Below are 17424 nucleotides of genomic sequence, written 5' to 3' on the forward strand. Positions count from 1 at the left end.
GGCGAACTGCTACAGCGCTGGGAGCCTGCAGTTGCTTTCTTCGGGACGCTCTTCCGCGTGTTGTCCCGTTGGGTGGAATACCAAAAAAGTTTAGAAACCTTACAGTGCATAAAGCATTTTTTTAATTTTGTGTCCAAGTGTAGTGACTCTTCAGGCAAAAGCAACCGTCATTGGATAGGTTTCCATTTTAAAGTCGCAAAAAAAGAAAAAGATTCCAGTGAGCCAACAGATAGCAGTGATTTCATTAGAGTGAAGATTTTGTATTAATCATTTTTATATAAATATTTGTGGGTTGTGAAACGAATTATCTGAGTTTTCATTATTTCTTATGGGGAAATTGGCTTTGATATACGATTGCTTTGGATTTCAAGCATGTTTCCGGACGAATTATGCTCGCAAACAGAGGTTCCACTGTACATATGTGCAGGAACACTTATAGGTTCCCCCTATGGCAAAATGCACCAACATCATTAAACAACCATTCGCATTGACTGCTATGAATCTGGAAACAAATGTGGAGCCTGTGATTTTCTTGTGTTTTATAAGTCCATTAGCCATAGTACCTGTTACAGATAGGTAACAGAATAGTTTATAAAGATTTGCTATTTCTTGCCCTACATGAACGTTTGGCGCCTGTCCTCTGCATTCGTGTGTATCTGAACCTCTCTTCATTGGTGCTCCCTTTCTCGAGCATGAACCTGGAAAGCCTGTCCAGTTTTATACTCTCCGTCTTTGAAGGTGACTCTTTCTGCATCTGCCTTTACTTCTCCTCGTGCATCTCACACTTGCACTTCCCCAATCTAAGCCCCCATAGATTCGATGTATGGACACTGGTTACAGTGTCGTCCAGTCACATTGTTTCAGCATATCTATACCAAATAACTAGATGCAAATTTAACTGATACTTTATTTATAGTTTACTGGTTGTCATTTTCATGTAGCAAACTCTTTTCTGTTTGTTTGTGCAGTTGATGCCTGCAAACAAGCAGCTCTTCTTGCTTTCCAACCAGTGCTGCTGGGATAATGGTAAAGCAGGTGCTTATATTTCAGAAAAAACAGTATTTCATTAGGTTACTTGTTACTTTAAAAAGTGACTGGACTATGTAATGTAGGTTACATTTAAGTCAGTACCCTCATATCTGCTCCCAAGATTGAACAGCTGAGCTTTGCAGTGTACATTTAACTCATAAACATTAATTTAGTCATTTCTTAAATACAGAGACAGTGTGCAGTGGACATGCGCAGTCTGCAAAATCCTTAACTGTATCCCAGTTAAGGGTTTACCAGGCCACATAACCAGGATACTTGAGAAAAAAATCTGTTTTTGTTGACCAGGCTTCTTGGAGACTAATATCCCAGTGCCTGTAAACAAAATAAAGATTTATATGGCATTTTATAATCTGGGTCTCTGTGAGTAACCAGCATATTTAAACATATGTAAACATACTCGTTGTATGCCTTGTTTAAGAAAGAGAGCAGCCATGGATACTGGTTGTTGATGAGCCGTTATTGATGATCAGTGCTATGATTGTTCCTTTTTACATCTAAATATATCTAAGACAAAGGAAATGGTTGCAGATCTTAGATGCTCCCATTCTTCCACTGTCTCAACAATAATGAACAAGGGAAACTGTGGACATGGTGCAGCAATAGAGATCTGGACACAATCACAAGGGGCAGATGCAGCTTTTCTTCCTTAGAAAACTCTTTGTTTAAAACTGGATAAAACCATAGTGACACTGTTTTATAAGTCCTTCATTGAATCTGTTGTTACAGTTGTTTTATATGTTGGTTTGGTAACCTCAGCATTAAGAACATAAACTATTTTAACATCACTATAAAAACTGGCAGTAAAATTATTTATCTGCAGCAGACCTCTGTCACTGAACTATATTACAAACAGGTTAGAAAGAGGCCAACTCAATTCTGACAGACAGATGGCATCTTCTTTTTCCTAAATTTCAGCTGTTGCCATCAGACTGCAGATTTTGGTTTGCCGAGGGTAAAGTGCGACAGACTCAAGAACTCTTATTCCTAGAGGTATAAGCAATTTGATTTCTGATACATTTAGAGAGGCTGCTGAATTGTAAATTACCGTCTTTTTCCGAAAATAAGACACTGTCTTACTTTCTTTTTTGGTCCAAAATACGCACTAGGGCTTATTTTCGGGGGAGGACAAAAATAAGAGTATATTTTTATTTAATATTTATTTATTTTACACAGAATACAGAAATTAAAATTTATTCAATTACAGTCATGTCATCTTCTTCTGGAACATCGTCATAAATCAAATTCTGAATTCTGTTCTGATTTTCCTCCAAATCCATTTCCTGTTGAATCATTGGCCCGAATCTCTCATGTCTTGCAATATAGCTATCGTTAAATGAATACTTCTTGTCTAAGTAGCCTGTTCGTAGTGCATTGGAAACACAACTATCAGTTATTTTGTCCCATGAATTTTTTACCCAATTCACAACTTCCTGTAAGCCTGGTTTTACAAAATTACCTCGATGATTTCTCACCATTCTGTTTTCAATATATTCATTGATTTCCATCCGCAAATGATCCTTGAATGGCTTGTTTATTGCAATATCAAGTGTCTGGAGGTAACCAGTCATTCCTGCCGGAACCATTATTTGATCAATCTTCCTCTCAGCAAGAAAGTTTTTCATGTCTTTAGCGCGGTGAGTACTGGCTGAATCCCAAACTAGTAAACCTCTATTTCGACCCCTCAACAGTGGTGGCAGCATAAAATCAACCCACTTTCTTATAACTGCTTGGGTGCACCAGGCTTTTTCACTTTCAATGACATAAATTCCTGAAACGCGTTGAATCTGGTCTTTTTTACCTTTAGTGATTAAAAATGGCGATACTTTCTTGCCATCTAGACGAATCGCCAAAATACAGGTAACACGTGCACTATCGTAACCGGTAGAAGGAACGTAAATTGACGAGGAAGCCTTGTGGTGAACCGTCGTTTGAGCTCCTTGGCCTAGGAATACCGCGGTCTCATCCATAGCAATCATGTTGGAGAGTTGGTATTTCGAAAAATCGATGCCATCAACAAAAAGCTTAAACGCAAGTGCACGTTTAACAACTTCATTGTCTTCCAGCTTAAACATTGTTGTTGATCTCCTTAGAGACAGTTCATGTCGTTGAAGGAAGTTGTCCAGCCAGTGTGACGATGCTTTAAATTCTTCTGTGGATATATCAAATTCAATTGCCGTTTCAAGGGCAAATTTTTGAATATCAGCCCTGCGCACAACCAAAGCCATTGCTCTCCTGTCGGCAATCCATTCCCAGATGCATTCTTCCAACTCAGAAAATAACGGCTGCCGACCTGATCCAACTCTGCGTTTTTTCTCATTTCCTTGGTCCACCAGTTGACACAGGTTATCGTAGTCTGCACGCCATTTACGAACCATACGGAGATCCAGCATCTTCTCTTTACAAAAGGCTACAAGATTTACACCCCTGGAGTCTTCCACAATTCCCTTTTTGTACTCGACGGAATAGCTCTTTCGTTTTGTACTCATTTTAACTGCGGTTAAAAATTATTCACTTTATAAAAAATAAAATTACGTATGAGGAAATAATCAGACTTACAAGACTGAAATGAACAAACGTTGTATCTGCACTGTCGCTCAATGTAGACTGCTGCCTTAACGAACAATTATTTATACCGTAGTGTGCGCCAACGACGCGTTCCGTCGCATTCCGCATATGCATGCCCCCCTCCACCCCCTCCCCACCTCATTCGACCATACTCTGCGATACGCGCGACGCAGTACAACACAGCAGAGCAGAGCGGACACAATATTTATGTATTCATGCTGCCTTATGTTGTATTTTTAAGATAAATTCCAAGAATTTGAAACGAACTGTAGAGGTAAACAATGAATTTCTCGGAATATTTTATTTCAAACATTTCTCTGAAATACGAGTATTAGGGAAGCTAAACATACTTAATAAATCAACAGCATTTTTTAACGAATTCTTTTTTTCACATTATTTTAACTAGGGCTTATTTTCGGGGGAGGGCTTATATTACAAAAAGTTCCGAAAATCTCGATAGGGCTTATTTTCGGGGGATGTCTTATTTTCAGAAAAAGACGGTATTATTTTGTACTGGTAAAGGTAATTATTCTTCTGTGTGCTAGTTATAAGTACACATGCTCAAGACCACACCAGTTGTATAATGATGTGTCTTTGCTTTTTCTCTTGTATCTGTGTGGCAATGCCTTGTCCCTCTGGCATAATAAAACTCTAAGTAAGAGAGTACTGTTTTGTAATCACTGACAACCAACTATATTAAGCTGTATCCAGCAGGGGGCGTTAGCTCCCTTGTTGGAATGAGTTTTTATAATTGTTGCGTGTTGCATAACCTGAATCTATATAGATATGATATAAAAGTCTATACCCCCTCCTTAGTGATACGACGGTAAGAAATCACATAGGAGAAATAATTTCACTCTCTTTAATGACGGCTTACGCTACATAACAGATGAAAGAAGCCATTGGCAAGAACCCAGTTTGGGATTGTGGGCCAGATGTGTAGAGTCTGCCATTTTCTCCACTGCATTGGAAGGATTTTCAGGATCAGATGATGTTATCTCGCATTTGTCCATCAGCTTCAATAGTGTGCAATGTTCCAAGGCTTTATACTCTTTCTTCATGTGCAGGCCCCCACTTAGGTGAATCATGCCATTCCAAACAAGGAAAAAGAGGATACAATTTCATGCTGAGTTTGACACACAGAAATAGTATACAATGATCATCAGTCTGACTGCACGTTTCCCCAACTTTCTTTTATCTGTCTTGTCTTACGCTTTGCCTAGCAGTTCTAAATGATGAGCACCTGTGCTAAATCTGGCTCTGTGCATGTGAATAGAATGAAAAGTAGATTTATAAAATATATTTGTACAGAGAACAGTGACATATTAAACTTATGTTCTGATTACATAGGCTGAGCTAGATGGGCTGTCATATTGTCCTTTTGGTGTTCATTCTTATCTAATCGGGCTCATGTGGGGCTGGAGACTATCACAAGCAGCATTATGAACAAAGCCAGAACCACCCATCACAACACACAGTCACTCACGTGGAGCCAAGTTTACCATTTAACCTAACCTGCCCTTTGGATTTGAAACAAAAACATTGTTACTAGACACAAGATAGCTAAATGCCAGCCTTATACTAGCAGATTTCTAACACTTTTTTTCTTTTTGTTAAGTAATATCTTCCTTTATTTTGATGGAGGGAAGACATATCCATAAGTATTGTAAACTCAGACAGCAAGTATGTTTTTTTGTAATGGTTTGAGGACGCTTGCTCATATACGTGTCTTTTTTATTTAGCGCTGCACTACCTGTAGCACTTAAATCCACCTTTTATATGCTTTTAGCAAAGGAATGACATAGTTTGAATGCATTTAAAATAGTTTTATCATGTAGTTTTGTAGTTGGGAAATGTGTATGTTAAACCATATGTAACATTCATGTATATTTTGCCATATTTTCAGAATTAAATGTTAGCCTGAAACCTGTGTGTCTAAATCAATAATTATATAGTTTTAAATAAATTTTTAATAATCCTTTTATTATATTTTCTGCTAAATAGATGGAGCAAGAAGCAGAGCGGCGTAGGCAGCCACCCATAAAACAGGAGCCAGAGTCTGAGGAAGAAGCAGAAGAAGAAAAAACACAAGTTCAGCAAAAGGAAGAAAGAAAAGAGGTGGTTGACCAGGAGCCAGACTCTGAGGATGATGTTGATGAGCAAGAGGAAGAGGAAGAGGAGGAAGAGGAACCTCAAGAACAGAAGCCATGCCTTAAACCTACGTTAAGACCAATTAGCTCTGCTCCATCAGTGTCATCAGCTAGTGGAAATGCCTCGCCCAATACTCCTGGTGACGAGTCTCCCTGTGGTATCATTATACCCCATGAGAACTCCCCTGGCACACACCTTCAGGAGGAACATCGGCCCAAAATTGGGCTCACTCTCAAATTAGGTATATAATTTAGTTCTGGGTATTGTTATGAAGAATCAGTTTGTTTTGGTTTTAAGATAGACCTCATAGTAATTTAAATTAGCTCTTTATGAGCATATTTTTGTCTCGGTTTTCTAATCTAAAGAAACACCATATTTTTAATCAATGAAAATTAATCTTTATTTCATTATGCAATCTTGCTCTTTCTGCAGTTATCTTGAATGTATGCAGGTCGTCTTATGCCTTTTTCACAATGTTTCTTTAAATGTATTGAGTAATTAGCATCATTCTTGTCAGGTTCTTCAAATAGCCCAAGTCAACCAAGTGGAGGGAAAAGAAAGAAATTAGCTGTGGATAGTGTGTTCAACAAATTTGACGATGAAGAAAGTGATGAGGTGCCTCGTAAAAGGAAACTGGTGCCTTTGGACTATGAAGATGAAGACAAAGGAGGTGCTAAAGGCAATGTGAACACAGAAGAAAAGCGGAAACATATAAAAAGCCTCATTGAGAAGATACCAACTGCCAAGCCAGAGCTTTTCTCTTATCCTCTTGACTGGTCCATTGTAGACAGTGTAAGTAGCTGCTGTTAATTCTATAACATATCTAAGTTAATGTGTATTGTATCATACTGATAAATTCTAGTATATAGTTAAAGTGCTGATTTATTTTCATGTGTATATAGTGTTCAAAGTAAAATTAAATTCTTTTTTGCATGTCTCTTTAGAACTGGTGATAATAATAGTAAAATATTTACAAAAAGATGCACACGATTATATAGTACTGTCTTCAGAACCCTATGTACACTGCTGAGTCAAAACATTCTAAGCCATCTTGTCTGGAGTGAATAACGTTGACTATCTCAAAACAATGTCATGGTCGGGGATATATTAGTGGTAAGCTGAGTTTCAGTACTCCTAGTTGACAAATTAAATGCCGGAGATTGTGATGGTCCAGGTTGGCTCCACCCTCCCTGATTTCTTCCAGGCATCTCTTGAAACTGGAACAGTCGATTAGTCATGAACCAAGATGAGCCAGGCACAAGAGAATACACACGTTTAGCAAGGGCTTGGTGCTAAAGTGTTCAGTGCTATTATTAAAATCCAAAATGAAAGTGTGCAATGCAAAAACAGATCTTCAGAATAGTCAATAAATAAATAATTAATAAAATCAATGATGTCTGAGTTAAAATCCAATAAATAATCCAAATAAATGGAATGAAAGCATGCAGTCATCGGGTTCTTTCTCTTATCCTTCCCGAGTACAACATGTCTTTAACTCTCCATCTTCCAGACTCACCCATCTCAGGTCTTGCATCCGGTGAAGACACCAGCAGCCACAGTCAGATCCTTCGGTTCTTGCCCTGGCTGCCTCTGTTGGCATCTGCCGTGGTGCGATTCAACCTGACTGTCCCTCCGTCTTCCACTCCTCCATAAATTTGGTGGAGCGCTGATCACTTGCTCCTCCATGTTCTACTTATTGTTCTCCCTCAAGCTGGCTCAGGCACCTGATACTTAAGTATCACTTACGGTTCTTATTTTTTCCCCATTTTCCTCGCTTTGTATCATGCAGTCTCTCTTGTATCCTGCCAGATGTGGCGCAGGTGTGCCACACGCCTTTGCCTACCCCGAGATATGAATGAGGCAGCTGACAAATCTGCTTCACATTTGCATGTGAATGTGATCAGCCAAGCACCCCAGTCAACCCTGGAGCAAGCAGAGCAGCCCTGCATGCTCCGGGTCTTGTTTATTTAAAATTGTGTTTCACCATGACCCCTTATCACAAAGATAAGGTTTGTAAAGGCCCGAGTGACTTTGATAAGGACCAAATCGGTGCCTACTGGCGACATTGGTACAAGAAGAGAAACTCCATGAATTGCCAAAGTTATTGCACAATAAAGACTTAATTGTTGCAAGGGGCCAACAAAAACTATCCTATCTGGTATGAACCAACAGAATGACGATTGTGGCCTAAATCAGACAGTTTTAATGATTATTGCATGAGTAATGTGTCACGACATACAGTGTATCAAACCCTTCTGTGTATGGGACTGTATAGATATAGGCCTGTCGGAGTACCCATGCTAATTCCTGGCCTCAGTTGAAAGCATCTACAAATTGTTTGTGAGTGCTGGAACTGGACCTAGGATCAACAGAATAAGGTCATCAGGTCTGATGAATCCCATTTTCTGTTTTGAGGATGACAGGGTATGTGTGCATCGTTTACCTAAGGAAGCAATGGAACTAGAATGCACTCTGGAGAGAAGAGGAGCAATGATGATTTGGGCGATTTTCTCCAGGAAACCCTTGGTCTGGGCATTCATGTGGAAGTATATTTGATATGTACTACCTACCTTAATATTGTTGTAAACCAGGTACACCCCCAATAGATGTGGAATCTTTATGCAGGATATTGTGCCCTGCCACTCTGCACGAATGATGCAGGAATAATAATAACAGTACATTTTATTTATATAATGCCTTTCCCATGCTCAAAGCACTGCACAGAAACTCAGTAAGAACAGCACGGCTTATACAACATTGGGTACTAGTAGTATCTGCATAAAACACTAAATAAAGATAAATTAAGGATATCCAAAGCTTTTAACTAGAATAAGAGAAAATGAACCAGAATAAAAATACATAAATACAAGTACTACAAGAAAACCCTGAATAAGTAACAATTTGCGGTACAAACACACATCATCCTGAGCATCTGGATGGAGAGGGTAAACTGAAAGAAGGCTGAGAATGTCCAGGTAAGTTTAATGCCTTCCTGAATGATTGAGGCTGAAATAGTTAGTAGAATGGGTTGAGGCAGCTTATCTCATTAATTTGAGGAGGTTGTTCCAAAGGATGTGCGCTATACAGCAGAAAGCTTTGTCACCCATAGAGCGCAGGTTAGTTTGAGGCACAATAAGATTGTTAGAATTAGTGGGTGGATATAAGCAGAGGGATTTAGAAGGTTACTAATGTTGTCCAGTTGTGTGGTCATTTGATGCTTTATAGGTCAGTAATAGAATTTGATATTCGATCCCATAAGACACAGGGTAGCAATGCAGCAGAGCAGAATGGCCGTTAAGTCTTTGCTGTTGCGTGTCCATTTAAGGACTGTTGCAGCAGAGTTGTGAATGAGCTGGAGGTATGATAGCAGGTTAAAAGAGACACCTGCCAGTAGGGTGTTAAAGTATTTGGGATTCAATAGCTGTATGGACACGTTTCTCAAGATTAGAAAAAGAGAGGACCAGGCGAACACAGGAGATGTCATGAAGGTGGATGTAAGAAAGTAGAAAGGGAGGAATCAAAAAAAGATAAGATTCTTAGCAGTAGATGATTATCTGATGATATCACCAAGAATGATTGAAAAGGAACTAATTTTCTTAAGCTGAGCCTTAGTGCCAATTAGCATGACTTTTGGTTTGTTGCAGTTTAATTGCAAAGAGTTACATTCCATCTAGGGTTGAATTTCATTGAGGCAAGTTGTGAGTTTAGAAAGCCCTGATGAACTTTCGCATTTAACACTGAAATAGATCCAAGTGTCGACCACATCAAAGTGACTGCCCAGTCCAAAACTACGAATAATATGGTGAAAGGGAAGCATGTAGATACAGAGGAGCAGAAGGCCAAGGACCGCCTTGATGGGCTCCTTGTGTGACTGGTGCTGAGCTGGACCTGATGTTGCCTATCAGTCAGACTTAAACCACTGGAGGGCAGTGCCAGACATGCCTAGAATGTTCTCCATTCTGAGCAGTAGATTATCATGCTTGACAGTATCAAATGCTGCACTGAGGTCTAACACAATTAATATGCTAGTTTGCCCAGAGTCTGCTGCCATTTGCATATCGTTAATTAGATAGAGATAGATAAATACATTAATCCCAAGGGGAAATTCACATACTCCAGCAGCACCTTACTGATACAAAAAACAATATTAAATTAAAGATTGATAGTAATGCAGGTAAAAACAGACAATAACTTTATATAATGTTAACGTTTACCCCCCCGGGTGGAATAGAAGAGTCGCATAGTTTAGGGGAGGAACGATCTTCTCAGTCTGTCAGTGGAGCAGGACAGTGACAGCAGTCTGTCGTTGAAGCTGCTCTTCTGTCTAGAGATGACACTGTTTAGTGGATGGTGGATTTTCCATAATTGATAGGAGCCTGCTGAGCACCCGTCACTCTGCCACAGATGTCAAACTGTCTAGCTCCATGCCAACAATAGAGCCTGCCTTCCTCACCAGTTTGTCCAGGCGTGAGGCGTCTTTCTTCTTAATGCTGCCTCCCCAGCACACCACTGTGTAGAAGAGGGCGCTCGCCACAACCGTCTGATAGAACATCTGCAGCATCTTATTGCAGATGTTGAAGGACGCCAGCCTTCTAAGGAAGTATAACCGGCTCTGTCCTTTCTTACACAGAGCATCAGTATTGGCAGTCAAGTCTAATTTATCATCCAGCTGCACTCCCAGGTATTTATAGGTCTGCACCCTCTGCACACAGTCACCTCTGATGATCATGGGGTCCATGAGGGGTCTGGGCCTCCTAAAATCCAAAAAATTATTACTGTAAGCATGGCAGTTTCACAGATGCACAATATTCTGAGACAAGACTGAAATGTTTCCATCAGCTTATTACAAGTTAACTGGTGAGTCTGGACACCACAACAAGCTTGAGAACTTTTGACAGAAAAGGTAAGAGGTGGGCTGAAAATTGTTCATATTGTCAATATCAAGACCAGACTGTTTTAACATTGGAGTTACACAAGCGATTTTCAATATGGCTGGCACATAGTCAGTGTCGAAAGATGCATTATTGTCGTTACAGTCAGGATTATGGCATTAAGGCAGGATTAGATAGATAGATAGATACTTTATTAATCCCAGGGGGAAATTCACATACTCCAGCAGCAAAAAATATTAAATTAAAGAGTGATAAAAAATGCAGGTAAATAACAGACAATAACTTGAATAATGTTCAACGTTTACCCCCTCTGGTGGAATTGAAGAGTCTCATAGTTTGGGGGAGGAATGATCTTCTCAGTCTGTCAGTGGAGCAGGACAGTGACAGCAGTCTGTCGCTGAAACTGCTCCTCTGTCTGGAGATGACACTGTTTAATGGATGCAGTGGATTCTCCATAATTGATAGGAGCCTGCTGAGTGCCTGTTGCTCTGCTACAGATGTCAAACCGTCCAGCTCTATGCCAACAATAGAGCCTGCCTTCCTCACCAGTTTGTCCAGGCGTGAGGCATCCTTCTTCTTAATGCTGCCTCCCCAGCACACCACTGCGTAGAAGAGGGCACTCGCCACAACCATCTGATAGAACATCTGCAGCATCTTACTGCAGATGTTGAAGGATGCCAGTCTTCTAAGGAAGTACAGGCGGCTCTGTCCTTTCTTGCACAGAGAATCAGTATTGGCAGTCCAGTCCAATTTATCGTCCAGCTGCACTCCCAGGTATTTATAGGTCTGCACCCTCTGCACACAGTCACCTCTGATGATCACGGGGTCCATGAGGGGCCTGGGTCTCCTAAAATCCACCACCAGTTCCTTGGTTTTGCTGGTGTTCAGTTGTAGGTGGTTTAAGTCGCACCATTTAACAAAGTCCTTGATGAGGTTTCTATACTCCTCCTCCTGCCCACTCCTGATGCAGCCCACGATAGCAGTGTCGTCAGCAAACTTTTGCACGTGGCAGGACTCCGAGTTATATTGGAAGTCCGATGTATATAGGCTGAACAGGACCGGAGAAAGTACAGTCCCCTGCAGCGCTCCTGTGTTGCTGACCACAATGTCAGATCTGCAATTCCCGAGACGCACATACTGAGGTCTGTCTGTAAGATAGTCCACGATCCATGCCACCAGGTATGAATCTACTCCCATCTCTGTCAGCTTGTCCCTAAGGAGCAGAGGATGGTGTTGAAGGCGCTAGAGAAGTCTAGAAACATAATTCTTACAGTGCCACTGCCTCTGTCCAAGTGGGAGAGGGATCGATGTAGCATATAGATGATGGCATCTTCCGCTCCCACCTTCTCCTGGTATGCGAACTGCAGAGGGTCGAGGGTGTGTTGGACCTGTGGCCTCAGGTGGTGAAGCAGCAGCCGCTCCATGGTCTTCATCACATGTGATGTTAGAGCGACAGGCCGGAAGTCATTCAGCTCACCAGGACGTGATACCTTTGGGACTGGGGTGATGCAAGATGTTTTCCAAAGATTTGATAAGTTTGGTGGGACGGGGTCCAGTACACAAGTAGTAGACTTCATGTTACACAGGGCATCCTCTTTAACTCTTTTAGGGCGGATGTTGACTTTTGTCGACAGGAGGGGTTGAAGGCGAATGTCGACAAAAGTCGACATCCAGGGATAGGGGGCGACAATCAGCTGTTAATGGCGACAAATCTCACTGTCACGTCACAGGCATTCCCTCTGTGCTTGGAGGAATGCTAGACTCGTTGACTCGGCAAATAAATATTGCGTGTGCGTGAGTTGCGAAATGTAAACAAAGGCAAGATGGCACTGACATGTGAAAAGGCAGCGAAGCAAGTGCAGAAAAGAAAACACTCGGCAGGCGATGTTTTGCGCATTATCGCGGAGTCGGACTCTTGATTTTTCAGAATCTGACTTTATTGGCAGTGATCAGGAGATCGAGCAAGAGAGTTAGAAGCAGGCATCAGCTGATCAGACACCAGCCGATGCCGCGCCAGCGGATCTGCTGCCAGTTGAGTGCCTTCGCGCAGCCGATGCATCTACGGCAAAGTTCGCATGGGATAAATACACAGACATTGATCCGTTGAGAGCCGATCTGGCTACCGGAGTTTACAAGACGGCATGGCTTGCTGTTGGACACGACAGATCACCAGCTGCTGTACTTCAGGCTGCTCTCTCCTGATGCTGCTTTTCAGCTACTGTCAGACGAGACAAACAGGTAGGCAGAGATTTTTTTTTGAATCGCGGGCTGCGTTTGCATCGCATTCTCGTTTTTCAAAGTGGAAACCCACAACGAAAGACGAGATGAAGCGCGCTGTGGCATTACAAATAGAGATGGGACAGAACTGGTGATATAACTTCAGGGAGCATTGGTCCAAACGTGTTTTGTCCCCTGGTGGCTTAGGTACGTGCTGCTGCAAAGTTTTATTCACTTCTGTAATAAACAGAAGCAAATCCCATGGGGTGAGCCAGGCTATAATGCCATACATAAAGTTCATAAAGTTTCAGAAGATGAAAAGAGGTGACAATACGGTTTTCATGCAGGCAGAAAACTTGGTGGCAGTGGCATGGCACGATGGCAAATGGGTGACTTGTCTCTCTACAGTACACACTAACAATATATGTTAGAAAGTGCAGCAACAGACAATTGAAAAATAGGCATCAAAGCAACACATATTGTAAGGAGTGCAATGTGGCAATGACTGAAATTGGCTGCTTTGAGCGAGATCAGACTTTGCTGTGTAAAATGTATGTGATATGTATGTGAAATCATAGAGTATGCAGGCTCATACAACATGCAAGACAGTAACATTTGTCAAAAGTAAATTTTTTTGTTGATTTGATGTGTTAAACAATTGCTTTGTGTTCAATCGAAATGTACAGACCAGGTCCAATATGCGAGCAGCAGAATGGGTAGGAAAATAAACATGCTGCACCCAATAAAAACAGTCCAGTTAGGGTTAGGAATTCATTTGTCAGCTGTATGAAGGATCGTCAATGTGAATATTAAAAGTCTCCTTCAAGAGTAACTGTCTGAGAAAGAGAACTTAAATGATTTAGTAATTCAGTCAGATTAGGTAGAAAAAAACACCAGTTTTATTTTGGAGAACAATGGTATTGGAGCCAGACACTTGAAGGACAATGAACAATCAATTGGGATTCTTTTGATTTCAGGATGTAACCATGGCCTCTCAATTCCCCCCTTTCTCAAAACAATCCAGCATCTGTGGGATGTGTTGGAATAAAATGTCTGAACTGCAGTGGCTCAACATTGGTTTACATGAGCTAAACTATGTGCTGTCTTTATTCTTGTACCAGAGAACTTAGGACATTTTCTCAGAGCTCCTTTAGAGTTCATGCTTCTGCAGGTCTGATCTATTTTGACAGCACACGGAAGAGCAATTGCATATTGGGCAGACATTTTGACTCATCTGTGCTATGTGTATGTGTGAATTTGTAGAGGTCAATTAAGATAAGCCAGTCATTATAAATGTTGATGAATATGATTTTGCATTTGAATTTATTTTACTAGTTATACAATTGAGTTCATTTCACATGTTCTTTTTTTTGTTTGTTCTTCGACCCTGCTGTCATAGACATTAATGGAACGCCGCATCAGACCATGGATAAATAAAAAGATTATTGAGTACATAGGAGAAGAAGAAGCAACATTAGTAGATTTTGTTTGTTCAAAGGTATGTGTAATTTTTACAAGCTGTCTTAAATGTCTTCTATTCTTTAGCATTATAAATCCTGTATTAAAGTTGGCAGGAGAAACGGCCAACACTTTAAATCTAACCATCTGTCTATCTCTGTGTGTGTGTGTGTGTGTGTGTGTGTGTGTGTATCAAGTAAGCGAACTAGCCACTATGGCGCAACATCTGAGGCTTTGCCTCAGGCGCTGACATCCGAGGTTCTATCCCTGCAAGGCGAAGAAAATTTGCTTTATACCTGATGAACCCCAATAAGCGCGAAACACATGTCTTATACTCTCTGTATTATTTGACACAAACTTTATATAATTACATATATACAGGTCAAATTCTGTTACAACAAACTGCCAGGGACCTAAAAAATGTAGTTGTAATGATAATTCTGTAGTAGTGAGATTATATATTTGTCAATATAGTGCTTGATTTAACTTGCGTCCAGGCGTTCGCAATCATTGCAATAGCTTCTTTCACGTTAGTTTTCAACTCCTCCTGTCTACAAGTTATGCTGACGAGAATTTTTCAAAGCATTTCCTTGTGATATCAGGGTGCGAATAATGCCCAAATCCAATGGCTGAAGCACTACCGTGCAATTGTGTGGGAGGAATTCAATGCGAACATTATCTAAATGTGGAAGCATGTTGTGGGCAGCACAGCTATCAATCAGAAGCAGAATCTTCCTTTTCTTCTTCATACTGTGAGGTTTCTGAAGTGCGATTGCTACGTCTGTGGAAGATTGTTTTTCTGTTGCCGGGGCAGGGCAACCGCAGGCTCACAGCTTCGGGATGCTCTTCGGCATGTCATCCCATTGAGGGAGGTCCCAAAAGAGTTTAGAAACCTCACAACAGTGACTTTGCTTTTTCTTGAATGTGTGGCACACTAATAGGAATGTTTCTTGAATGAGCATCTGCCATTTCTATAGGAGAGTAACAATGAGTTCAATTCCAATGGATGTTTTTGAAATGTTGATGAGCAATAAGCAAAAGGTATCACTGAAAACCACAGAAAATAAACACAGCAAAAAAAAAAAAACATTTAGAGGAAAGTTCGAAGAAAGAAAAATGTACAATGTTTGTGTTTAGGGATAGTTTTGTACAACTGAGCTGCAACCACAGAACTAACTGCTTTGTGTATGATTCATTCAGGCTATTTTATATTATATATTATTTATATATACACACACACACACATACACACACACACACACACACACACACACACACACACATACATATACATACATGCATATATACATACATGGATGATTCATTCAGGCATTTCGTTGTAATGAAAGTATTTGCTGAATTTATTCCGTTGTAATGAGATTTCTATATATACTCTGTCATATGGGGAAACCATAAAAATACTTTGTTATAATGAAAATTTAGTTGTAATGACTCGTAACAGAATTTCACCTGTATACGTGCGTATATATGTGTGTATGTGTGTATATATGTATAAATTTTTATTATAACAAAGTATATTTATGGTCCCATCAATTTCCCCATATGACAGAGTATATAGAAATCTCATTACAACGGAATAAATTCAGCAGATACTTTCATTACAACGAAATGCCTGAATGAATCATCCATGTATGTATATATGCATGTATGTATGTATGTGTGTGTGTGTGTGTATATATGTGTGTGTGTGTATATATAAAAAATATATAATATAAAATAGTGTGTGTTTTTGTTTGTGTTCTCAAGTTGTCTTTACTTTCGACCCCTCCCAGATTACTGTCTTTAGTGGTACCTAATATTTTTGTCACCTTTATAAGAAGATGGATTGACAGTTTTATGTGTTAAGTCTAAAAAGGAGTGATAAGGACCAGTTATTTGTAAGCATTATTGTGGTGCTTTGTACTGTTCTGGATATGGAAATGCATAACTTCTTTTAGTTAAAGAAAAGTATACAGAAAACAAAATTATATTGTACTGTTACAGAAATGTTAAGTGTTCGTGTTAAACTCCAAAATCTTAACTACACTCACTGAAAGCAATTTGTTTTAGCGGCCTTATAATATTTTAGTGTATTAGCTTGTGCCTGCCAAACCTGAAGTGGTTATCCATAAAAGCCACTGGTTTAGTGCTGGCTCTGCCATGTAGATGGTCACATAGGGCAGCAGAGGGCATTAGGGGGTGGAAGTTTGTCAATCCGCACAAACGCCTCTCTATAGAAACTTGGAGAAATTTGGAACTTCTAAATACACCATCCTTCAGTGCAATATACATTATTTACAATGAGTATGAAACACTAATGGGGACCCCCTGCTATTGGATTCAGTATACTTAAAAACCGCAATGGTGATAGGCTCTTCAGTTTCATCTGCACCTGCCACGCTTGCTTGCATGATACGTTGTGGCCTGTGTTGGAACAGTGAAAATCTTGTCTGCCTACCCAACACCCAAGCTATTCCACGATACATGTATAGTATTTGCCTTCAAGACTGTATGGTTTGGGTGTTATAATTTTCACATTCGTCTAGGTCAGTGGAAGGCTAGAGCCAGCCCTGCAGTAGTTTTCTGAATATAGATAAAGTGGATTTTGAGAAACATCTTAACAGACCAAATTTATTCTGCTTTATCCACAGGTCATGGCTCACAGTACACCGCAAGGCATTTTAGATGATGTAGCTATGGTAAGTCAATATAAGTGGGTTTTATTTTCCTAAATGCACATCCCATCTTGTTGCTCTTTATTATTTTGCCTTCTACTTACTTTGGGACTTTTGATTATGTGTTCTTCACCCTCTGTGGCATTAATAGTTGTTGCTATATTAAATTGATTTTTAATTTTTTTTATAGAATTATTCAAGATAGAACTTTATTTGTCCCAAGGGGGCAATTTAGCTTTTATAGAAGCTGGACAATTTTATAGGAATATTATAACATGAGAAGAACAACCTCCATTCAAACACTTGCATAGAATTATGAAAAAAAGAAAAACTTCTTTGTAATCTCTATTCAATTCAGAAGTCCCACGGGGGTACTATAAAGATTTATAGTGGAACCTCGGTTCACGACCATAATT

The 17424-nt window shown here is 40.1% G+C and overlaps 1 protein-coding gene across 5 annotated transcripts in view; it reads left to right on the top strand.

Annotated features, from left to right (window-relative positions):
* The window catches only part of rbm25b (RNA binding motif protein 25b), a 97963-nt gene that overhangs the window by 75818 nt on the left and 4721 nt on the right, over positions 1–17424 (top strand). For all 5 annotated transcript variants that reach the window (XM_028821514.2, XM_028821513.2, XM_028821509.2 and 2 more), the window contains exons 14-17: positions 5620–6007; positions 6284–6558; positions 14275–14373; positions 16985–17032. In XM_028821514.2, coding sequence (XP_028677347.1) covers positions 5620–6007; positions 6284–6558; positions 14275–14373; positions 16985–17032 — 810 coding nt within the window. The remainder of the gene's footprint in view (positions 1–5619; positions 6008–6283; positions 6559–14274; positions 14374–16984; positions 17033–17424) is intronic.

The sequence above is a fragment of the Erpetoichthys calabaricus genome, chromosome 16 (genome assembly GCF_900747795.2).
Source record: "Erpetoichthys calabaricus chromosome 16, fErpCal1.3, whole genome shotgun sequence".
NCBI classification, from domain to species: Eukaryota; Metazoa; Chordata; class Cladistia; order Polypteriformes; family Polypteridae; genus Erpetoichthys; species Erpetoichthys calabaricus.